This window comes from Musca domestica, unplaced genomic scaffold, assembly GCF_030504385.1.
Source record: "Musca domestica strain aabys unplaced genomic scaffold, Musca_domestica.polishedcontigs.V.1.1 1, whole genome shotgun sequence".
In the NCBI taxonomy this organism is placed as follows: domain Eukaryota; kingdom Metazoa; phylum Arthropoda; class Insecta; order Diptera; family Muscidae; genus Musca; species Musca domestica.
In genome coordinates this window covers 23,753,264-23,780,437 of record NW_026712114.1, presented here as the reverse complement: position 1 = coordinate 23,780,437, position 27,174 = coordinate 23,753,264, and the positions used below count along the sequence as shown (strand labels likewise).

Genomic DNA, 27,174 nt, shown 5'->3' with positions numbered 1-27,174 from the left:
TAAATGCTTTTTTTGTTTATCAAAATGTAAAGGGCAGTTCGCCAGTGTTGGAGAATGGTTACAGCGCCGACAATAAGACCAACACAAAAGGGAGGATATGTATTTCATTTTGTAAAGGATTACAGTTGGAACAAGCATTTCCGAGAACATATTTCAGGGATTACTAGCCGGACAACAATAATAACAGCACAGTTGGCCAGTCAATATGGGGATATATTTTGCAAAAGGAAAAGGTGGACTGAAATATTGTCGGAGATGTAAACTATTAAGTTTTCCAAGAAAAGATTAAATGGGGAAAAATATGTAATGAAAATAATTAATGAAATATGAAATATATAACAAAAGATTTGTAAATTAAAAACGGATGAATTTTGATGGGAAAATAAAAAGGATCCATGGTGAATACTTTCTAGAATTACGTATACGCCCATTTCAAATAAATACAAAAAACCGAAAAAAATGTTTTTGGAAATTTATAAATATTTTTTTTAGAAAATAGTCTACTTCAATAAAAATAAAGAGAATCCTGAACAAAATTCAGGATTTTTTAAAGGATCTTCTTGGTAAAAACATTACAATTAATTTTATTATTTTTTTAATTTCTTGACCACGGATTTTTTACGTTTTTTCATGGAATTTCTTGTGGAAAATTTTTGATTTACAAAATAGACTTCCTGACACAAAATCTTAGAGATTTGAAATATTTTTCTGAAAAATGCCTGAATCGTAGATTTTTTACGAATTTTTCTTTTTGGAAATAATCCTTATAAAAAACTTTAAATTGTTTATACCCTCATGGAAATAACGGGTTTAGGCGCTATGTGTCTTTGGATCAAATCCGTTTCAGAACATTTGGAGTCGATCTAGGGGTGCCTGTCTGTCTGGTGTGCACAATACCTCTCGAAGGGAGTATCCGATATTGTCCCAACAAAGATGGGCAATATCGGTCCATAAATATAAAAAAAGAAAGAATAGATGAATTGTCGGCCCGCACGAAGGCTATAATCATATTTGTTTTTAAATGCTTTAAAAAACATACTGCGAATTGCCAAAAATCTTTAAGTTGTTTAAGAAAACTTTTAAAAGGACGACCTCTAAACCAAAAGTTAAAAAAAACTTGACCTCAATTTTTTATGTTTTTTTTTTTTTTTTGTCGACCTCCTACCGAAATCCTTTTTTAAAGAAAAAATTTTTAAAAGATTCCTAATAAATGGTTTTTAAACATTTTTTAAGAATTTTTTCCAACGACTAAAAATTATTAATTTCTATTCCAATCAAAAAAATAAATAAAAGTGTTTGGATATGTAAAAAAAAGACATCCCGTATCGGAAGCTTAAATGAAAATGCCTTATATGTATTAAAACACTTCGTGTATTTTACCGAAGTCCTTGTTAAAAAAAAGAAATTTTAAAAGATCTCTGATAGAAAATCGATTTATATTTGAAAAACCTCATAGATCATGGATTTTTAAACAATATTGTAAGGATTTTTTTCAAGAACTAAAAACTACGAATATCTAATCTTTATTTAAACAGAACGGAATAATAAGAATTTTTTGAAACATTAAAAAAAATAAAAATTCCGTATCGGATATTTAAATGAAAAACCCCTGAGTGTACTACAACATTTCGAAGGATAATAACAGATTACGAAAGAAAAGCTAAAAATAGAAGACTTTTGAATATGTCACAAAGTAACCTAAATAGAGAGGGCAAACTCCCTCTTATCCAACATTTTCTAAAATGTTCTTATTAAGGTTCATTTTAGGTATATTGTGTCTTCGCCAACATAACAGTCGACAAAATGATGTTTGTGGTCCATCTTAAAAAATTCTAGAATTTTTTGGAGATACTCTTTGAAGAAAATCCTGTTTTAAGGAAGAACTCCAGACCAAGAGTATTGGTCAAATTGGTCCTAATTTTCTACTATTGATTTGTCATAAAATTCTACTATAGGTCTCAGAAGACATCAGAAGTCCAATTCTTACTGGTAAGGGTATTATGTATTTGTGCATTTGTTTGTAACAGGGAGAATAGTTACTTTTGAGGATCTTCATAAAATCACTTTCTGAGTCGATTTATGCATGTCAGCCCACCTGTCTGTCCGTCCGTCTATTCATGTATTCTTGTAAACAAAATGCAGGTCGAATTTATTATCCGATTGAGATTAAATTTTCCAAAGAAAATTTGTTTGGCCCAAGGACAAGCCCTATTGAAATTGGTGGTAATCGGATTATATTTAGATGCAACTCCAATATATCTTCAACCGACTTCGGGTTAATTGTGCACCAAATGGCCAATATAAGTCCAAATGACCTGAATTTTGGCATATCCAAGCGAATTCAGTCTAGAAGAAAGTACTTCAAATCTAGTGAAAATCGGTTCAGATATAGCTATAGCTCCCATATAGATGTATCATCCGAGTTTGTGTTTAAGTCCCTCGAATTCGTAATATACATTCGACAACAATGATATTTTGTATCAGATATCTTATAAAGTTCGGAAATACCTTTGCCAAATTTTATCGAGATATAGCTCCTATAGCTTGGATATAGCTCCTAAATATCATTTGCCAAATTTTATCTAGATCGGCTAAAACTTGGATATAGCTTCTAAATATCCTTAATTCGATTTCAGGTTTATTGTGCAAATAATGGCTAATATCAGCCCAAATGGGACGTACGTTTCCATTTTGTGGAACTCAGCTCCGATATATATATATTTTTTTTTTTTGATAAAATGGTTCTCATGCACTCTATAGCAATGTTATTTGGTACAAAAGATAAAAATGTCTTCGTCAAATTTAGTGAAAATCGATTCAGAACTGGATATGTTCCCTCAGAAACCAAACTATAACTATACTATAAACTATAAACTCAAATGATGATAGGTGTTATAATATTTCTTCAAATAAATTCTTTTGTTACGGGAGCTCTACTAAATATGCATAATTGTGTAGAGTTTGATATAGTCAGCCCTGCCCGACTTTTGACTTTTCCTTACGGTTTTTTCTTGTCCTTTAACCATGAATTTTGATATTTTTCAAATTTATAATAGATCATTCTATATTTTCTATTCCCGACAATAATTGTCAATAGCCTCCGAATTATTTTTCAAATTTATTATACCTTATACAACTTCATAATATTTCCCCCAAAAATTGCCAATACTTCCCTATTGATATCTATTAAAACTTATTTCCTTCCCACCCCCTTAAAAAATCAAATAAAACATAAACTCAAACTATTTCCACTTACAAATTACTTTGAATAACTTCGTATCTTTTTTACGCAAAAATTTCACCTCAATTTATTTTTCTTTCATCGAAATCAATTAAAAACTGAACGACCTAGTTTTTTTCTTGCAATTCTTTGCGAAAGTAGTTGAGCAAGTAAAATATTGAAGACAATGTTTTTTCATGTGAACTATTCAATTAACCCAGAGACAAACATTATGACAATTTCAATTGGTTGCCAATGTTGGCATGTCTATCAATGCTCAACACTGCTGCATGCCATGGAAAATTCTTTAGCTTAAGAAAAAAAAAAACGACAAGAAGACCCATAAAATAAAGTCGAAGGCAAATAACCAACAAATACTTCTTCCTTGTCATTGTTTCATAGGTTTGTGTGTGCAAGTTTGTCTATCTCCTTTGGAGCTACGTTTTTTCTTTGTTTGCGTTCCTTGGCAAATTGTTTTTCATAAACTTTAATTAACTATCTAATATTTGAGGTATGCTCAGGAACAACACCTTGTCATGGCAGCACAACATTCCCACATATTTTCTTGGGATGAATGAAACAAAACAAAAACCACAAAGACTTCAACTCCCCCATCATCTCTGTTCACATGGTTATGCTCAGGAAAACACTAAAACACCGGTATGAATAACTTCCGGTTGCAAGATGTTCGACATGAGCATGTGGTTTTTGTGTGTGTGGGTGTGTGTGAGTTGTTGTTGGATGTTGTCTGTTGAGTAGTATGACAATATAACCTCACAATTACCAACACTCTAAACTATCTCTGTACTAGGAAGAGACGTACACACACACACACACTCTCTCTCACACATTTATAACTTAACTAACTCTCTTACTTTTGAAAACGTGTTTGCCTGTACGCATCATGGAAAACCCATCAATACCTATACACGTTCTGAGGTTAAAATAAAATGTTTTTAAGGATAATGGAAATGAATGTGAACAGTTACCGCATTAGTTAAAGGGAAAATAAGAGACAATTGTGTTACACTGGGAAAAATTCATCGATTTGGCTCGCAAGATATGAAAGATGAAATGACAAAAAAACGTATAAAAACACGTTATATTTATGCTACTGAAAACTCAGACTCACAGTGTTATCGTAGGTAATATAAAACTTTTTCCAAAGACTATAGTAGTAAATATTTTCATTTTCGGGTGCGATAAAAACAACTGCGATGGTGCTGAGTCCTTTTGGAATGTCCAAGGTCTGAGACCAAAATATTTGCGATCCCAAGGTTTTAATACACCCTTCAGAATATTTTCCCGATAATATTCGGCATTCTTCTGATGCCACGGTTGATTACAAACTGCTGGAGAACGAATGTTTTCTCATCGAAGTAAATCAAATTCGGCAGTACACCACTTTCGGACAAGCGAAGCAACTTTTTAGCTCTTTTGAGTCTATTTTCTTTCTGTTGCGGTGTAAGATCTTGAACTTTTTAAAATTTCAATGGCTTTACCACAAGCTCATTTTTCAATATTTGCCGAATGGAATATTGCGATATGTTCAGCTCACGAGCCATTTCAAGTCACTTCCTTACTTTTCGAACCATTTCTGCAGATGTTGCTGTTTTCTTCCACCCACTTCGTTTACGTCAGGCTACGCTATCAGTATCACGGTAACGATCGATGATACGAGACACAAAAGATTTATTCACATTTAAATGCTGGAGTGTTCTAACGATAGCCACTTGTGGTTTTCCAGCCAAATATAAAGAAATCACACTATCACGCTTGATTCCATCACGAAAGAAAAAGGAAAATTCGATTTTGCAAATCCTAATATTTGCGCCAGGTGCGAAAATGTCCACTTCATCCAGAACCTCCCCAAAAACGGTAAAAATTTTGAATTATTACAAATCTAATAAAATCTGATGTTAGGCTCCAATTGTCTTCAAATTACACACATCACAATATTTTTATTAACCCAAGGTCTGGTGTGAAGATGGGTAACATCAGTCCACTCCTTCTGATACCTCCCCCACAGGGGGTGAACATTTTGCATATTCATGAATCTCATAAAACACGAAATTAACATCCGATTCCATTCAGACTTGGCACATCTGAATATTTATATCAACCCAAGATGTGTGAGAATGATGGTAGAGATCGGACCATTCCTTCTGGTATCTCCCCATAAAGAGTAAAATTTTTAAATAACCAAATCGATAATAAAATTTGAAATAAGCATCAGTTTCTCTTCAAATTACACACATCACAATATTTTATAAACACAAGGTCTAGTGTGAAGATGGGATATATCGATCCACATCTTCTGGTACCTCTCTCACAAAGGGTCAATATCCATGAAGCTTATAAAACGGGAAAATAAAATCTGGTTCCATTTAGACTTGGTATAACTCAATATTTCGATCAACACAAGGTATTTTATAAAAATGATCGGACCACTTCAATATTTCCACACCACAAGATCTGTAAAAAAAGATGGTCGAATTCGGAACATTTATTCTGGTACCTCCTCCACAAAGGGTCACAAGTTTCAATACATTTATCTGTCATAACTTGCGAAACAAGTCAGCGATTCTTTACCAGAAACCCGAGATGAATATGGAATTTGTGTTTGGCATAAAATTGGAAAAAAATTAGATTTTCTTAAATTTGAGAATTGCATAGAACTAAATTTCGTTTGGAAAATCTTCTAAATCTTACAACCGCACTTATAAACATTTCATCTTTCTCTATTACTTATAAAAATTATATAAAATTTTGTTAATTATTATTTATTTTATTATTATTATTATTAATTTTTTTTGAGAAATAATAAAGTCTAGGTTGATTTACTTATTTATTTATTTATTATTTTTTTTTTTTTTTTTTTTTTTTGAATGAGAAAATATGAATATGTTTTCAGAACTGTGATAAAATTCGGTGTGATTCCCTCAGTGTATTCAAATTATAACCACTTCCAATATTTACTTGTAAAACTAAAACAACAAATTTGCAATTTTTTCAACAAAAAAAAAAATTCTCCCAACACCAAAGCACAAAAAAAGAAAAACCATATCCGTATATGTTTATTTAAAGAAAACTTCACACACACAGACAACACGTGAAAACTTTTTCTGTTGTAACGGCACTTTAATGTTATTAACCTCTACCACATCCTTCCCAAAAAAACAAAACACACACACGTAAAACAGGTAATGGTTCCACACAAAAAGCACAGGATATTGATTACCCAAAGCAACAACACCAAACAAAAATGCACCAAAACCACACACTCGGGAAAAAAGTGAAGCCCCCGAAGGCTCACAACATGAAATATTTACACAGCAACAAAAATAAAGTTAAATGATAATAAAACACAAATACAGACACACAAGTGAGAGAGAGAGTGAGAAAAAGTGAGAAAGGAACACGAATTACAAATCAAAAAATTACACTGAAGAGTGAGAGTAACACAAAAGAGAAAGAGTAATTGATTTGAGAAATAATAAATATCCTTAACCAATTAATTTTTCATTTTCTATTTCCCCCTTTTATTGCATGCCACCTCTAACCTTGCAATCTCTAGATATTTGGTCCAGGCGGTGCTAAAGATGAAGATTACGATGATCCTCCAGTTACTTTGTTACGTGGCCCACCAGGTCCCCCTGGCATACCAGGCAAAGATGGCCGTGATGGTAGAGATGGTTCCAAGGGTGAACCCGGTGAGCCCGGTGAACCTGGCTCGTTGGGTCCCCGTGGCTTAGATGGTCTACCAGGTGAACCTGGCATTGAGGGCCCTCCTGGCCTTCCAGGTTATCAAGGACCTCCCGGCGAAAAGGGAGATCGTGGTGATATTGGACCCCCCGGCCTTATGGGACCACCCGGCTTGCCCGGACCTCCCGGCTATCCTGGCGTCAAAGGTGACAAAGGCGACCGTGGTGATTCGGTGAGTATTTAAGATTTTCCCACTATTATTCGAAAAGAAAGTTTTCTGATTGGCCCTTTCACTAGAAGTATCGTAAAATGCGCAGACGTCAAGATGATGGCATGGCGGATGCTCCTCATCATATGCCCACCATTGAATATGTAAGTGTTGAACAGTTATTTTTTAACTTTTTATTTTTAATTTTATATTTTGTTATGATTTGTTTTGTTTTCTTTTTTTCGTTTCGTTTTTTTAGCTTTATGGTCCTCCCGGTCCACCTGGTCCCATGGGACCTCCTGGCCATCCGGGTAAACCCGGTGATAGAGGTTTGGATGGCCGCAAAGGAGATCCTGGTGAAAAAGGCACAAAAGGTGATCAGGGTCCTATGGGTCTGCCGGTAAGTATTTGTTTTTAAGGTTTATTGTTTCTCTAAATATTGATCCTTTGGATTGTTAAATAATTATTTTCATCATTTTAGAATTATTTTAAAAGACTAAATCGTGGATTTTTTTAAGAAATTTTTAAAGTTAATCCTAGATTTTAAAAATTATTTCAAAGGATTAAATTCGTGTATTTTAAAAATTATTTCAAAGGATTTCATTTAAATCGTGGATTTTAAGAATATTTTCAGTAATTTCTTTTAAATCGTTGATTTTAAGAATTCTTTCAAAGGATGAAATTGTGCATTTTCAAAAATTAAATCGTGGTTTTTAAGAAATATTTCAAAGGATTAAATCGTGGATATTAATGAATATTTCTAAAGATTTAATCGTGGATTTTAGGAATCATTTGAAAGGATAAAATCGTGGATGTTAAGAATTAAGTCAAAGGGTTAAATCGTGGTTTTTAAGAATCATTTCAAAGGATTAAATCGTGGATTGTAAGAATTATTTCAGAGACAAAATCGCACTATTTTAAGGACTAGATCTTCGTTTTCTTGAGAAATATTTCAAGGACTAAATTATAGATTTATTCAGAATTTTTGGAAGGACTATAAACGAAGGTTTTTTTTTGAGGACTACTATCGTGGATTTTTGAAAAATATTTTGAGACAAATATACATTATTTCGAGGACTATATAGTTGATTTCATAAAAATTATTTCACGGAGACATTTTTGGGAATTATTAAAACTAAAAAATGAATTTTTTAGGATTATTTTAAGGACTATTTTTTGAAAACAATTTTGGGGTCTAAATCATATATTTTATGAGAATATTTTTTTTTTAGAAACTGGCTGGTTCACACGATAATTTTCGTAATTATACCCTCAGCCATATGGCTACAGAGGGTATATATCATTTGATACGGCCAAAACGTGCCTAGTCGAAATAACGGTTTTAGACCCTAGGTCTCTTTGGACCAAATCCGTTTCAGAACATTTGGAGTCGATCTACCGATGTCCGTCCGTCCGTCCGTCCGTCTGTCTGTCTGTCTGGCTGGCTGGTGCGCACGATAACTCTCGAAAAGAGTATCCGATTTGGTCCAAATTGGGTACATCGTAATATTTTTGTCAAACTTAGATCGAGTTCGGAGATGGGCAATATCGGTCCACTCCTTCTGGTACCTCCCCCACAAAAGGTCGAAATTTTCAAAAAAATATATATTTGCACAGAATGAGAAAGGATAATCCGAATTTGCTCCAACTTTGCAAATACTAATATTTACGTCAGTGCTAGGTCAGGTGTGAAAATGGACAATATCGGTCCACTCCATCAAGTACCTCCCCCACAAATGGTCAAAAATTTGAATAATTACAACTTTTATAAAAAGTGATGTCAGAGTCCGATTGTCTTCAAATTTCACACATCCCAATATTTATATTAACCCAAGGTCTGGTGTTAAGATGAACAATATCGGTCCACTCCTTCTTGTACCTCCCCCACAAAAGGTCGAAATGTTCAAAAATATATATTTTTTTGCACAGAAAGTGAATGGATAATCCGATTCTGCTCCAACTTTGCATATCCTAAAATTTGCGTCAGTGCTAGGTCAGGTGTGAAAATGGAAAATATCGGTCCACTCCATCTAGTACCTCCCCCACAAATGGTCAAAATTTTGAATAATTACAACTCTCATAAAATGTGATGTAAAAGTCCGATTGTCTTCAAATCCTCTTAATATTGTATTATCCTAATATTTGTATTAACCCATGGTGTGGTGTGAAGGGTGAATACATCGGTCCACTCCTTCTGGTTCACCCCCCCCCACCCCCACAAAATATTGAAATTTTTAGTACCCATGAAGCTCATAAAAGGCCAAATTAACATCCGATTCCATTTAGACTTGGCACATCTGTCGCAATATTTATATCATATTTTTGGGTCCGATAGGAAATGGACAATATTGGCCCACTCCTTCAGCACCTGCTCCATAGAAGGTCAAACGTTTGAATAATCTTAACACTAGTCAAAATATATTTAAATAATCGAACATAGGCTGAGGGTATATATCTGGCGGCAATACCGACTGATACTTTTTAACTTGTTTTATTATCAAACTCAGATCGATATCGGAAAGAGAATTGCCTATCTAGGTGCACGATATCTTATAGCCCCCATGCAATGCTGTCCCGCGTTATTGGGTATTTTAATGGTTTTAGCCACACTTTTCAATGGAATTGGCTTAAAATCTAGTGCCCTTTGAGTACCTAACTGTACCTCCCTATACTCGCAATTTTGTTGATTTTAGTAAAATTTCTTCTTCGTGATGGCCTCCATACAATGGTGCCCCGATATTCGGTATTTTGTTTTTTTTGCCACATTTTTCTATGGAATTTTCTGAAATCACACAAGGTGTTCTCTCTGAGTACTTTACCCCTTTGGAAGAGAATTGACTGTATAGGTCCACGTTTTACTATAGCACCCATATAACGCTACCCCGATATGTAAGATATTTCCAAGATTTTCGCGACATTGTTCACCAAATTTCGTATTTGAAGTTCGTCAAATTTCGTATTTGAAGTTCGAAATCGATACTACAGCAGGTCCACGTATACCCTACACCACATAGTGGTAAGGGTATTATGTCTTTGTGCATTTGTTTGTAACAGGCAAAAGGAAACGAGATAGACCCATAGTTACTTTTGAGAACCTTCATAGAATCACTTTCTGAGTCGATTTATGCATGTCAGCCCGTCTGTCCGTCCGTCCGTCCGTCCGTCTGTCCATGTATTCTCGTGAACAAAACGCAGGTCGCATTTATTATCCGATTGAGATGAAATTTTCCAAATAATATTTTTTTGGCCCAAGGACGAACCCTATTGAAATTGGTAAGAATCGGATCACATTTAGATATAGCTCCCATATATATCTTCATCCGCTTTCGTGTTAAATGTGCACCAAATGTCCACTATCAGTCCAAATTACCTGAATTTTGGCACACCCAACCGAGTTCGGCCTAGAAGCAAGTATATCAAATCGGTTCAGATATAGCTATAGCTCCAATATATATCTTTCATCCGATTTGATCTTTAAGTTCCTCACATTCCTACTATGCACTCCACAACCGTGATATTTGGTACCAGGTATTAGATGGAGCACAGAAATAGCTGTTTTAAATTTTATCGCAATCGGTTCAGATTTGGATATAGCTCCCATATATATCTTCATCCGATTTCGGGTTAATTGTGCACCAAATGGCCGATATAAGTCCAACTGGACTGAATTTTAGTACATCGGACCAAATTCAGCCTAGAAGCAAGTATATCAAATTTAGTGAAAATCGGTTCAGATATAGATATAGCAACCATATATATGTTTCATCCGATTTAGTGTTTTAGTCCCTTACATTCGTAATATTCACTCCACAACCGTGATATTTGGTACCAGGTATTAGATGGAGCACAGGAGTAGCTGTTTTAAATTTTATAGAAATCGGTTCAGATTTGGATATAGCTCCCATATATATGTTCATTCGATTTCGGGTGATTGACCACCAAATGGCCGTAATAGCATCAATTTTGGCAAATCCGACCGAAACCAGATTAGAAGCAGGTACACCAATTTTAGTAAAAATCTGTTCAGATATAGCTATTTTCGTTCCTTCAATTCCCAACTAATATTAGGAATTGTTTCAGACATCTGTACAGCCACATAGTGGTGAGAATCGATTATTCTAACGATTTCAGGTTAATTGTGCACTAAATGGTCAATATCAGCCCAAATCACCTGAATTTTTGTACATAAGACCGAATTCAGTCTAGAAGCTAATACGTCAAATTTGGAGAAACCCGGTTCAGAGATAGCTATAGTTCGTAAAATGCACGATAGAACTAGATAGATTATGATTTTGTACCAAATATCTCATAGAGCTCTGAAATGCGCTGTATAAACCTTTTTACGAGAGCTCTACTAAATATGCATAGTGGTGTAGGGTATCATATAGTCGGCCCCGCCCGACTTTTGAGTTTTCCTTACTGGTTTATTTGACCAGTATTTTTCGACGGAATTTTTTCTCGAAAATTTTCAAATTTCTTCCAATTGGTGGAGGATATAAAACGTTCGGACCGGCCGGACTTAGCTTCTTTTTTACATGTTTATCTTTTGACGGAACAAATTATTAAAATACTATTTTTCAATATTTTTTGACATTAAAAAAAATTTTTTTTTTGAAAAAAATTTAGTTTATGGGTTTTCTTGAAATTTTATTTTTATTTATTTTTATAACAAATATTTATTTAATTTAAAAGATTTTCGGATGTGTTTTTAATACTTTTTTTAGAGATTTTCAGCTTTATAATGAAAACATTTTTTAATATTTTTGAAAAAACTATTTTTCAAGGACTTAAGGCTTGAGATTTTCAAAAAAAAAAAAAAATAAAAAATCAAAGACTTTGGAACCTAGTTTTTCAGTAAAATTTTAATCATATTTGGTGCATTTCTTTAAAATATTTTTTAATGTCCTTCCCTTTTATTTATTTTTTTAATTCCCAAGCATAGTTTTTTTTAATATTTTTATCACTGCTAAATTTATTTCTATCAGTCCTAAAATTATATATTTTTTTAGAATATTTTTGAAAGGATTGTTACAGTTGTAACCATAGAACTGTCAGGAGTATATTTGTAAGAATCCTTAGGGCTATAATCGTGGTTTTTCTAATACCGCAGGACTATCAGGACTATATTTGTGACATTTTTATAATAATTTTTTCAAAACCAAATTAAGTTATTGTAGTAAATGATATATATTTCCACATATTTCCAATGACAATTAGTTCTTAAATAGCAAAAATCCAAAATTATGTTTTTAAAATATCTTTAGACATTTTATTTGACACAATTAGTAATATTATGTTATTCATTCTTGTTCTAGGGTCCTATGGGCATGCGCGGCGACTCAGGACCTATGGGTCCCTCTGGCAAAGCTGGTCTTCCGGTAAGTTGAATTTCCTTGCTACTCTCAAAGTAAAACGTAACTAAAACACACTTTTATCAATGCTTTTGGCTTTTACACGAACTCTAATTTAATTAAACAGAAAAAAACACATTTTGTTGTAGCTAACCTTAAAAATTACAATCACCTCTTGTTAATTATGTGACTAATAAGATAACATATTTTTTTGCAATTTTTTCTCTCTTTCTCTTCTCGTCACCAGGTGTGGGAATACTAATATTAAAACTTAACTAAATAAACACACAAAAACAAAAAATAAAACAAAAACTTAAAAAACTTTTAAAATCTAAGACTACAGATTAAGAAAAAAAAAACAAATATTAACATAATAATTGAAGGTGGAGAAATTACCGGCAAATACTATTTGTCACTGTAAATGTAAATTAAGAAAGGAACCCCTAAATGAGTTTTCAAAACCAAAGAAAAATATATGAAAAAAAAACTAATATTAATAATATAATTTTTAACAAACCCAAATATCTTAAAAAAAGGATTATATAATTTTAACCCCAACCTAACTATAATTATATTATATAAAAAATTAATTACCAAATAACAAATGTTAACCCTCATTTTTTATATATATATAAAATATTAATAATAATAATTTACTAATATTTCATTTTCTTAAAATCCATACTGTCATAATGAATAATGAATGAAAACTACTTAATATAATTTTCGGTCTACATAAATACAGGGTGAGATAAAAAAAACTGCAACAAAGTCAAACGCCATAATTTTTACATTTTTTTTTTTTTTTTAATTTTATTGAATGAAAGCAAAAAATGTCGGAAATAGCATCAAATTTTAGAATAAGTTTAGATTTGTTTGAATTGTTCACCTTTGCCACGAATTATGGCCTTTAAACGGCCATACGCTACCGAATGTTGCTCTGCAGTATTTTGACCCATTCCCGGCGAAGCGCTTTCTTGAGGTGATCGACACTTTGCTACTTTTTAGTGCCAACCTTGCTTTCCAAAATACTCCAGAAACAATAGTCCAACGGATTGGTATCCAGAGATTTTGGTGGTCATTATGCGCTGGAAATGAAACGAGAAACCTTATTTTGTAACCATTCTTGGGTGGCGAGTGCTGAGTGCAATGGTGCTGAGTCCTGTTGGAATGTCCAAGGTCTGCGGCCAAAATGTTTGCATGCCCAAGGCTTTAATACACCCTCCAGAATAGTTTCGCTATTATATTCGGCATTTATTCTGATGCCACGGTCTCAGATTAATACCATCTCCACGGCCATGGTGATTGAATTCTGGTGGCCAATCGAAGGTGCACATTTTCAGCTGACCTCTTTGGCAAGTAAACACGACCATCTAGTAGCTGGTTCCCACCGAAGTTTCCCTCAGGATAGCTGGTACATTTAAAAATTATGTAAAATAATCTTATCTGCGAAAGCGAATGATTAGAGGCCTTAGGGTCGAAACGACCTTAAGCTATTCTCAAAATGTAAATGGGTAAGAACCAAACCTTTCTTGGTATGATGATGTGGTTGTGATATTATGTGCACAGTGGGCCACTTTTGGTAAGCAGAAGCGTTATGGGATGAACCAAACAGAATGTTACGGTGCCTGGACAACGAATGCTTTCTCATCGGAGAAAACCCAACTCGGCAGTTCACCACTTTCGGCCAAGCGAAGCAACTCTTTAGCTCTTTTGAGTCTATTTTCTTTCTGTTGCGGTGTAAGTTCTTGCATTTTTTGGAAATTCAATGGCTTTGCCTCGAGCTCATTTTTCAATATTTACCGAATGCGAAATATTGCGATAAGTTCAGCTCACGAGCCATTTTTCGGCCACTGCGACGTGGTTTTCGATCAAGACGCTTCTTTACTTTTCGAACCATTTCTGCTGATGTTGCTGTTTTTTTCGGTCCACTTCTTTGACATCGGGTTATGCTACCAGTATCACGGTAACAAGCGATGGTACGTGACACAAAAGATTTATTCACTTTTAAATGCTGGATTGCTCTAACGATAACCACTTGTGGTTTTCCTGTCAAATATAAGGAAATCATCACGAATAACTTTTTTTCTGGAAAATTCTCAAGAAAATGCTTTGGCTTACTTGTAAACAATATAATGAGCTGCCACTGGAATAATTTTAACAGCTCTTGGATGAGTGGCTTAGAAATGACAGCAGTCTGAAGTTGGTTGCAGTTTTTTTATCTCACCCTGTATATAAAATGTTATTTTTTTTCAAACTGCTTTAAATGTAAAATTTAAAAAAAAAAATATAAAACAACAATTAAGGCCATTCTATATAATTACAGTTCAAATGTTGCTAACAAAACTACCAACCATATCAATTAACAACAAAAAAAAACAACACAACAAACAAAAGAATACAAAATTCCAAACATAAATATTTAAAAACTATTTCTCCTGGAACCAAAAGAAACAAAAAACAATTATTTACTCCAAATTATTGATATACAAAAAAGGCAGCATATTTAAAAATAAAAATGAAAAACAAAACAAATATTATTATTCAAAACTATTTAATAATACCGCGTCAAAAAATCCTTTTATTCTTTACCTAACCTCAATTAATAAACATTATTTCAAATGAAAATTGACCGTTAAAAACGGTAATGAAAACCAAAACAAAACTCGAAAAAATCAAATACTGAAATGCTTAAAACAAAAACACAACACACCCCACGTAACAAATGGCAGCAGTGTTAAAAAAAAGAAGAAAAATGATTTAGGTACCGTCCATGGGCTTTGACACAAAAAAAGAGAAATATATATACATATACAAGGCATACATACATATACACATACATACTTAATATGAAAAAAAAAAAACAAAAATCGAAAAACAGAGGAAAATCGTAAATAAATGTAAATGCAGCTTAAATATTAAATTTACACGAAAGAATAACAAAGTAAATAAACAAATTAAAAAAAAACAATAACAAAACGAATCGGATGAATTTGTAACAATGTAACAACACAAAGACACATACAATGTTCATATCATTCAAACAACCACACACACATCCATAATGTACAATAATTAAATACAAATAAATAATAAATGAATAAAATTAATAAATATTTTATGATATATAAATGTGGAATATACTAATGATTTCATTAAAGGCTATTAAAATGTTGTAAACGGTCGTAATGAACAATAATTTCAATTTTTAACTACCACTTTAACGGAGCGGGTTTTTTGCAAAGGATACAGGATGATAGACATATTTAAGGATCCCCAACAAAATTGTGAATATTTCAACACTGAGAATATCATCTTCTAAATGGCATTTGAAGACAATGCTATTTCAAAATTGCTTCTTTGAAAGTATATCTTTTGGAAGCCAAGCTGGATAGGTACCCTCCGCTTAGGCATGTAAGGAAAGGCCTGCATGATCTATAGATAGAGGCAGAGGCATATAGATACAGCCTTTGGACCTTGGACTTTGAAATATTTTTTCCAAGATATTTATAGAAACTTTGAAACATTTTTAAGACTTTAAATTTAACCTTTTTTTTAATATTTTTAATGAATTCAATACCTATAAGGACTTTCAAACCGTGTATAATTCAAAGCATTTTTCAACGACTCTTAAACCTTATTTGTTTTTTGTCTACGGACTTTCAGTGTTTGGAATTTTCAATAGTTTTGAAGGACTTACCAACCATGGTTTTATTTTAAAATATTTTTGAAGAACTCGAAAAACGTTGATTTTTAAATATTTTTTAAAATACTGTTAAAGATAGTAAACATTAAAATTTATAATTACAATTTTTCTCAAGTAATACATAAAATGCTGGTTTTATTAAAACAACAATAATGCGATTAACTCTGGTTATTTTGTATTTTTTTTTTTTTTTAATATTTGTTGTATAAGCCCTAAACTGGGGTTTTTTACATTTTTTTTTTTTTTTTTTTTTGTATGACTTTCAGATTTTAAAAAAGTATTATTTAATATTTCTTCAAAACTTTCAAAGCGTAGATTTTTAAATTTTTTTCATGGATCTTTCTCAATTTTTTTTAAGTCTTCCAACCATGCATTAATAAACCTCTTAAGGGGCATATGTGTCCTTGCTTTTCTATACCCTACAACTCTTCAACAACAATGTGTTGAAGGTTTTATAAGTTTGATTGGGCCAAAAATTTTGTAACACCTCGAAATATCGGAAACTACCATATGAGATAAAAAAAAACTGCAACAAAGTCAAACGCCACAATTTGTATTTTTTTTTTTTAGTTTTATTGAATGAAAGCAAAAAATGTCGCAAATGGCATAAAGTTTTAGATTAAGTTTAGATTTGTTCGAATTGGTCACCTTAGGCACGAATTATGGCCTTCAATCGGCCAATGAAATCGTCACACGTTGCCCGAATGTTGCTCTGCGGTATTTTGGCCCATTCCTGGCGAAACGCTTTCTTGAGGTGATCGAGACTTTGGTATTTTCTAGTGCCAACCTTGCTTTTCAAAATACTCCAGACACAATAGTCCAACGGATTGGTATCCGGAGATTTTGGTGGCCATAATAGTGAGCTGGAAATGAAGCGAGGAACTTCATTTTGTAACCATTCTTGGGTGGCGCGTGTTAAGTGCTATGGCGCTGAGTCGTGTTGGAATGTCCAACATCTGCGGCCAAAAAGCCAAGGCTTTAATAGTCTGATTCTGAGAATATTTTCGCGATAATATTCACCCTGTATGTTTCATCCGATCTGGTGCTTTAAGTCCCTCACATGCGTAATATGCACTACACAGCAATAATCTTTGGTACCACATATCAGATACAGCCCAAAAAAAACTCTGTCAAATTTTATCGAGATCGGATCAGATATATGTCTTTATCCGATATCAGGTTTATTGTGCACCAAATGGCTTCAGGAAATACCTATAGCTCCCATATACATGTTTAAGTTCCTTACAAGCATAATATGCTCTTCAGCCCAATTTTACCATTTGGTGAAACTCGGTCCGGTAAATCTATTGCTCCAATAAATATGTTTATACCCTCCACCTTGGAAAGGATGGTATGTAAACTTTGTAATATCCCTAAGTATTCGTCGTAGACCCCATAAATGTAAGTCGATTTAACGACGATGTCCGTCTGTGTGTTGAAATCACGATACAGCCTGCATTATCTGTCGTAGAGCTTCAAAATTTAGCAGAACAATTTTATTATGTCTAGGATGGTTGGTATTGAAAATGAGATATATTGGTTCACGTTTCGGCATAGTCTCCATATAACGGTACCTCCCGATATTCGGTATTTTGATAATTTTTGTCACATTTTTCACGGATTTGTCTACAAATTGGTATTTGTAGGTCATAATAGGTTCTAGCTCCGGCATCGAAACATTGTATGCATAGGTCCATGTTTTGGTATAGCCTGCATATAACGGTACCTCCCGGTATTCGGCATTTTGATGATTTTTGCCACATTTTTTCACAGATTTGTCCAAAAATTGGAATTTGATAATATGATAATATGTTCTTGCTCGTGTGGCGAAACAGTGTATGTATAGGTCCACGATTTTTTATGTATGGTCCACGATTTTTTATGTATGGTCCACGATTTTCACCTATATAACGGTACCTTCCGATATTCGGTATTTTAATGATTGTTGCCAAATTTTTCCACGGATTTGTCTAAAAATTTGTATTTTTTTGTTTATAATGGGTTCTAGCTCCGGTGGCAGAACATTGAATATTTAGTTCCACGTTTTCCTATAGCGAACATATATCGATACCCACAGATATTCGGTATTTTGATAATCCTAGTCACATTTACCCATGAAATTGTTTCAAATTTGGTATTTTAGAAGACACTAATGACAATACCTGAAGTATAAAATTTTCTAAAGAGGTTCCCGTTTTGGTATGGTCTACATATAACGGCATAACAGACACTTTTATAAAAAATATTTTCTTTACCCAATGGTGGAGGGTATTAGAAGTTTGGCCCGTCCGAACTTAATGTTGTTTTACTTGTTTAATATAATACTTATCGAAGTCATATCATGCACTATACAGCAATGTAATATTTTACTTGATATACAAAGCCTTCGTCAAATTTGTTGAAAATCGTTTCAGAGTTGGATATAGTTTCCAAATTGTGACTACTCTAAAGCCATTGATACGCATTCAAATAAGCTTCATAGTTGGTATGATCTACTTCGCATAAATTCCCAATATAAATTTTTTTGTTGTCGGTCCCGTCCGACTTTTGACCTCTCCTTCTTACCGGTTATATAATATAAACGATCAAATTTTATTCAATAATTTCATATTTTTTATGACCACTACAGTACATTTATATATAGCCTCAAAAAATGAAAAACAAAACACAGACAACCAACACAAAACATAAATAAATACTTAATTAGATAGGTACAGAATAACAAAAATTATAAATGCAATAATAAAAACAATAAACATTTGCTTTAATATTTAATTTAACAATAGAAAAGTGAATAATTGGAAAATCCCATAAACAAAATCCCAACAACAACAACAACATGAACTTTGCAACGTAATAAACCATCGTAAAGCAAAACATGCCATGAATGAAAATGAAATGGCATTTTTCATTCATCATCATCATCGGCGCCACAACATTATCATCGTCAGCGGCAGTAAATTTCAAACATAAATATGAAAAATATATACATTTTAACTTTGCAAAACAAATTTAAAAAAATTAAAATAAAAAAATGCTAAATAAAATAAAAATCAACCAAAACTTTATGGGTTTCACAGCAGCAGCAGCAACATAAAACAGAAAAAAAAATTATAATAAAATAATTAAATAATAAAAAATAAATGTATGATGAAGGCAACTGAAACTATCTTTACAAACGAACAAACAAATACAAACAGATCAACAAACAAACAAACATATACATAAATAAATGAGAAAATAAAAATTTATTTACATAAATATTAAACATAAATAAAACACAGACATGAAAATAAATTAGCAAGCAATGGAAAAAAGAGATGGAAAGGAAATTATTAAAAATCGAAAGGAAAGGCAGAAAATTAAAACAAAAATCTGAAAATATAATATTAAATGTAAATTTGTAATATTCTATAAATAGTATATAGCAACTATATATATAAATATTTCCCAGAGAGATACTCAATTTTTCTTCCAATTATATATCCCTCCCAAAAAAAAGAATGAAAAGTATAACCTTCCCAAAGTTACTTGCAACCGGATATTTTAATATTAAATGTCAATTTTGTTCAATTATTAAGAACTCCTCAATGAAAATACAACAACCAAATTAATATAAATTAATGTGAAAATATATATATTTAAATAAAACTGAATACCAAAAAGAACATAAAAACCAAACACCCGCATCATTAAGCATCTCCTTTGTACATAATTACCAACATACACAACGCACACTCTCACACACATCTTTGACATTTGTCTGTTTGTCCATTTAAATTTATTTGTTTATTTACCTTATCTCCATTATCTGTACTTTAATTGTAAATAGTTAAAATACCCACTGTTTCCTCCCTCCCTCTTTCTCTCTCTCTCTCTCTCTCTCTCTCTCCATTTTGTTGATGCCTTCATTTTAAATATGACATTCCGTTCTGTGCGACTACATCTTAATTAACATTTCTTCAATTATTCCTTAATTGATACTATTTATGATAAAATGCAACAAAGACACACACACACACTCTCTTAAATATACAAATTAGTATTATAATTGCCTATTCTATATTCAGAGACAGATACAGAAACACATTAACATATAGAAAGATCTTAATTGTAATTTCATTTTAAAGAAAACTAGATTTTCATTACAACTATTACTCATTACGTCTATTAAAGAATACTTTAAGTATCTCCATATAGGCTATTTTTGACACTAGACAAAGTTTTATTAGCATACCGACAGACGGGCAGCCGGACGGACGGACAGATGGTATTCAGACTGAGAGAGAAGTTTTAGTTAAGACGTTATTGTAATGTTTGAGAAGCTTACTCTAATCAACAGATTATTTGAATTTAGGTTTGAAAGAAAGGCTCATAAATAAACCCAAGCACAGTGAGGCCAAAATGCAATTGTGTGTAGCAAAAATTAATTTAAAATTTGTTAAGAAATTTAGCAAATAAAGAAAAATAATCAATATGGAAAGGCAAAAATCGGGCGCTATGCATATTTAACACAACTACCAGTAACCAACATAATTAATGGATATTTTGATTGTATAGCTGTTAAAATTTGAAATCGTGTATAGGTAATATATAAGAGTAATGCGTTCATCCGAATCGATTTCGACTCAATTTGTCCGATATACTATTTTCTACTTATGTATATGACCTTTCGTACCAGAAATAATTATAGCATGCATTTGAGAAGGCTTCAATATAAAATGGAACAAAACATAAATATGGGAGCCAGAGATTTAACTTTTCGAGAGGTCTAATTAAACATTTTTATAAAAATTTACTTTTTCAATGTAAAATATTAAAAACTTCAGAAAAGAAGCACATTTTTTTGTCGCAGAAATTGCTAACACAACATCATTCTAACCCACTCTTTAAACATGGATATGTCATTGGAGGTTAATAATTACCAAACTGCCAGCAAGGGCCACTAAACTTCAAACTAAAATTTTACTTTTCCAACACTAGAGCTCAATTTGTGTTTAATTTTGATTTTGCTTGGAGGGATTTGAGCTTGCAATCTTCAGATTGGTTGTTGGAATGTTGGATTTGTTTTCAATTTCATCACCTACACCTTGAAGAAGAATATATAAAAGGAAAGGATATATTAAATCTGTCATTCCGTTTGTAACACCTCTAAATATTCGTCGAAGTTCCTATAAAGTATACACATTTATGATCAGCATACAATTCTAAGTCGGTGATGGTGTTGAAAGTGAGGTGTATCGGTCCACGTTTTCGTATAGCCCCCATATAACAGTACCTCCCCAAATTCGATATTTTTATTTTAGTCGAATGTTTTCACGGCAATGTTCAAGTTTGGTATTTAGAGTTTGCAACGATTTGTTTCTACCTCTAATGGAATACCATTGTCCACCATACACTACAGCCTCTATTGGAATGTCCAAGGTATGGGGCCAAAATGTTTGCGTGTCCAAGGCTTTATTACACCCTTCAGCAATTATTCTTATGCCACGGTCGGTTAATACGAGCGGAGAGTACCATCGGCTGTTATGACGGCCCGCACTATCACCATAGCTGGCGTTTGAGTTCTGGTGGCCAGTCGAAGGTGCACATTTTTAGCTGATATAAGCTGATATATTTGGCAAGTAAACACGATCATTTTGTTTGTTTACAAACTGCAGAACAACAAATGTTTTCTCATCGGAGAAAACCAAATTCGGCAGTTCACCACTTTTGGCCAAGCGTAGCAACTCTTTAGCTCTTTTGAGTATATTTTCTTTTTTTTGTGTGGCGGTGTAAGTTCTTGCACTTTTTGGAATTTCAATGACTTTACCCCGAGCTCATTTTTTTAATATTTGTCGAATGGAATATTGCGATATGCTCAGCTCACGAGCCAGTTTTCGGCCACTGCGACGCGGGTTGCTTCTTTACCTTTCAAACCATTTCTGCTGATGTTGCTGTTTTCTTCCGTCCACTTCCTTGACGTCGGGCTACGCTACCATTATCACGGTAACTATAACACTTTTTATACGCTCAACCGTAGAGAGAAACAACGGTTTCAGGACATTTGGAGTCGATCTAGCGGTGTCCATCCGTCTTTCAGTCCGGCTGTCAGGTGCTCCGATATCTCTCGAAGGTAGTTTCCGATTTAATCCAAACTTGGTACATTGTAATATTATTGTCAAACTTAGATCAAGTTCAGAAATGGGCAATATCGGTCCACTCAGAAATGTCAACATTTTCAAAGAAAATAATTTACTGTAGATATCAGTCCACTTCATCAAGTATCTCCCCCACAAAGGTTCAACATTTTGAATAACCATGAAGCTTATAAAACGAAATTAGTTATTTGTTTCAAATTTGGTGTTTGAAGTTCGTAATGGATGCTACATCCTATGAGAGAAAGTTGTCTGTGCAGGCCCACGTCTTCGTATAGCCCCCATATAACGGTACCTCCCGATATTCGGTATTTTGATGATTTTAGCTACATTATTTACCGATTTATTTTTTATTTTCGCATTTGAATATTGTAATGGCTTATGACAAAATTACCTATGCATGTCCATATCGTTGTATAGACCCAAATATAACAGCTACATTCGAATTTTTAACGGATTTTATTATTTTTGAGAATTGCCAACTTCGTTCCAAATGGTGGAGGGTATTCTGAGTTCGGACTTACAATTTTTTTACTAGTTTTGTAAGAATAATTGTAGTTTTTCTTGGCCCACGAATTCATAGAAATATTTTTTTAATATCTTTTACAATGTCTAAATTCGTGCATTTTTTAGAAATATTATTTTGAAACTCCAATATTTTTGGCATTTTAATTATTTTTTTTTTTTAAATGAAATATTTTGTGATTTGTTTAAGAATAGTTTTTTTAAGTTTTTTCATAACGGCGATTATGGTTTTTCAACCCACATCTGTTGATTAGTATATTCTTGGATTACAATTACAATTTTAAATGGAAATCATTTTTCTTTAATTACACACACACAGTCGTTTGCATTACATAAACACAAAATTTAAAACCAAACCAACCAATGATGGTAATTGTAAGTAAAAGTTGTTAATAAAACGCAAATACATATACAAATACATCTAATGACTCTAAGTAATTCTACAAAACTTTGCCCTTCCATTTTTCTTCTCTCCCTTGATATTAAATAAATATTTACCTACTCTGACAAAGAAAATAAAATAAGAAAATATTTGAAAATTTAATTTCTTAATATATAAGTCAATATGAGAGATGATACCCTAACCAGCTATCTAACTATATATAAATATATATAAATAAACTATAAATATTTCATGTCTTTGCCCTTTCCCTGCAAGTAAACACACACACACAGACACATGATATAAATACACACACACATTGATTATGATTATGAAATAAAAACAACAAAACAACTAACTATAATATTATATAAATGAATGTTTAATTTTGAATAATTTTTGTTTTTCGAAACTAAATGTCATTGGCTAACAGCATCAATAACAACTATTATTCTTTTCAAAAATTAAATATATATATATATATATATGAATGTACATGAATAGATATGACAACAAATGCATTTGACAAAAATGAAAAAAATATGAAAAGAAACAAAGATTGAATTGCATTCTGTATAAATTAAAATACGACTCTTATCTTTTTTTATTAAAAAAAAAATATATATTATTTTTATACCCTCCACCTTGGAAGGTAGGTTATATAAACTTTGTCATTCCATTTGTAACATCCCTAAATATTCGTCGTAGACCCCATAATGTATATATATTCATAGTCAGCATAAAATTCTAAGTCGATTTAACGATTTCCGTCTGTCTGTCTGTTCGTCCGTCTGTGGAAATCACTCTAGCTTCCGAGCGAATTGAAGTAGATTGATAAAATTTTGCTCAAATGTATGTTATGTCTGCAGAACTTTTGGTATTAAAAATGGGTCATGTAGGTCCACGTTTTGGTATAGCCCGCATATAACGGTACCTCCCGATATTCGGTATTTTGATGATTTTTGCGACAATATTTAAAGGAATTGTTTCAAATTTGGCATTTGAAGTTTGAAATGGATACTACAGCCTAAGACAGAAAATTGTCTGTGCAGGTCCACGTCTTCGTATAGCCCCCATATAACGGTACCTCCCATTATTCGATATTTTGATTATTTTAGCGTCATTCTTCACCGTAGTAGTTTCAAATTACGCATTTAGAGTTTGTAATGGGAACTACAGTCTGTAACAGAAAATTGTCTATGCAGGTCCAGGTCTTTGTATAGGCCCCATATATCGGTGCCTCCCTATATTCTGTATTTTGACGTTTTTAGGTACAATACTCACCGAAATTGTTTAAGATGTCGTATTTAAAGTTAGTAATGGAAGCTACAGCATGTGACAGAAAATTGTCTATATAGGTCCAGGTCTTCGTATAGCTCCGATATAACGGTTCCTCCCTATACTCGGTATTTTGATGGTTTTAGCTACATTATTCACCGTTTATTTTAAGTTTCGAATTTGAATATGGTAATAGCTAATTACAAACGTCCTACAGGCCCTAATATAACGGCTATATTAAGTATTTTTTAGATGTTAACAGAATTTTTGGCGAATGTTATCTTTTTCGAAACTTTCCAAATTCGTTCCAAATGGTGGAGGGTATTCAAAGTTCGGCCCGGCCGAACATAATGTTGTTTTACTTGTTTTTTTTTTTTTTTTTTTTTTGTTCTTATTTAGTTTCTATTGTTGCTGTGAATAGGTCAGGAGTTTGGGGGAATGATGCCAGCAATCAGTTGTGTATTGCTCTTTATGTTGATCCCCAAACAAACTATTCCGTATATCCTTGCATCTATCCATTCGTATGAACAAAGAAAACAGATATTATAATCTTTTCCTAAATAAACGGAATAAAATCCTTCAAGCATTGTGTATAAAGCGAAACAGAAATAAGCATACAAACATTATACATATATATATATATATATACATTAACAAGAACAACAACAACAGTCAGAAATAACAAACAACTATGAATTGTCAAATTATATTCCTCGTCTTTTTTCTTTTCTCCTTGTCTTGTGTTGCATCCGACAGATTGACAAAAACAGTAAACTAAACAAACAAACCAAAAAAAAAAAATAAAAAAATGATTTGAAATGAAAGTAAAGTGTATAAGTATATAAGAAGAAGCTGCAAAAAAATAATAATAATATAGATTGTGTATTAAGAGAACAAAAAGAAAAAAACGAATCGTTGTCCTGTGAATGTACATTTCATTCATAGTTCTGTTTTTTTTTTTTTCAGTTATCGTAAATTTTTGTTTGAATATTTTTTTGTTCATTTCCCTAAACAAGGATCCTTGTATTATGTATGTCCTTGCATTTCGATCCCTTTAGTTAAAGCAAATATAATATATAATATAAAAGACAAAATAATGAGAAAAAAATGAGTATTTGAAAACAAAAAAAAAAAACTTGAAAAACCAAACAAATGAACGTTTCTTTTGTGTATTGCATTATTCAATAAAGTGATGAGTTTTTTTACAGAAAGATATTAAAAAGAATATATATATATTGTTTTATAATTATTTCGGTAAAGGGGGGTCTTGGTGTTGAAGGTTATTTTTAGGAAGCTGAACTTTGAATTGGATACAAATATTAGTTCTATTCCCATAAAAAGTACAACAATTCGAATTTATTCAACCTATATTCTATAGATGAGCTCAAACTATTTATTTTCGTTTTAGGTCGATATTTTCGAATATCTTAAATAAAACCTGGCAACAAGGTTTTTTGGGGCAATAGGCGAAACATTTTTTTTTTTTTTTTTTTTTTTTTTGAATAACCCTGAAGAAACCACCTATTGCGAAAATTTCGTTTTGGTGTATTAATATACTCATCAACGTCTATAGTCCCAAAAAGGAACTTTTCACATAAAGACATTAAAATTTTTTAAAAAGTCGGTAAAATTTTCGATTTCCCAATAATATGGTGTTTTTTAAGGACCATAAATTTCTCGGATTTCTTAAAAAACATTTTTGCTTCGTGGCATCGTGGCTTATAAATTAAATTTTAATTTTTCTAGAATTTTTTGGATATTTTAAGGACTTTGCTTTGGTATTGAAAGTGGGCTATATGGGTCCACGTTTTGGTATACCCCCCATATAACAGTACCTCCCTCACTATTCGGTATTTTGATAATTTAAGCTACATTATTCGCCCTAGTTGTTTCAAATTTCATATTTGAAGATGCTAGTGGGTACTACAGTTAATGGCAGAAAATTACCCCCATATATTGGTATTTAAATCATTTTGGCTACATTATTCATCGGAATTGTTTGTTGTTTTGGCCTGTGAAAAAATGTCTTTACAGATCCAGGTCTTCCTATAGCTCCCATATAACGGTTCCTCTCTTTATTCGGTATTTTGATGATTTTAGCGACATTATTCGCCGGAATTGTTTCAAATTTCGTATTTGAAGATCTAAATAGGTACTACAGCCTATGACAAAAAATTACTTAAACCCGCCTTTGTATAGCCCCCGTATAAAGTTTATAATTTAAACGGTATTTTTCGGAAGTTGTTTAATTTTTTTTAAATTCCTTCCAAATGGTGGAGGGAATTTATTAAAAGTTCGACCCGGCCGAACTCTGCTGTTTTTTCACTTTTTGTTTTTATATTATTTTTCAACGTCCATCCATTCGTGGATTTTATAAGAATGTCTTTTTCAAGGGAAAATAATTCATAAGACATCTTTTGCAAGGCCCATAATTTGTGGATTTTGTGGAATACATATTTTTTTCCACGGAACTGTATAGCACACAAAAATAATTACAGGGAAAATCAAGCGGATTATGAAAATAGACCTAAGAAATAAGACACGTGTATCGGCGTTTTGAAAGTTTACATCGCAAAGTAACCTAAATAGAGGGAGCAACTTTTCCCTCTTCTATGTTTTTTTAAAAATTTCGAAAAACAAATTTCTTGGAATCTGTTGATTT

At 32.4% G+C, this 27,174-nt stretch overlaps 1 protein-coding gene across 10 annotated transcripts in view; it reads left to right on the top strand.

The window, feature by feature from the left end:
• The window catches only part of LOC101888466 (collagen alpha chain CG42342), a 516,353-nt gene that overhangs the window by 480,564 nt on the left and 8,615 nt on the right, over window positions 1-27,174 (top strand). For 6 of the 10 annotated variants that reach the window (XM_059120826.1, XM_059120815.1, XM_059120811.1 and 3 more), the window contains 4 exons: window positions 6,798-7,157; window positions 7,223-7,297; window positions 7,393-7,533; window positions 12,449-12,511. The exons of 1 other annotated variant lie outside the window; for it this stretch is intronic. In XM_059120826.1, coding sequence (XP_058976809.1) covers window positions 6,798-7,157; window positions 7,223-7,297; window positions 7,393-7,533; window positions 12,449-12,511 — 639 coding nt within the window. Of the gene's footprint in view, window positions 1-6,797; window positions 7,158-7,222; window positions 7,298-7,392; window positions 7,534-12,448; window positions 12,512-12,731; window positions 13,026-27,174 lie in introns of those variants that run through there. 3 more of the 10 variants (XM_059120843.1, XM_059120806.1, XM_059120833.1) reach the window with 2 other exon arrangements.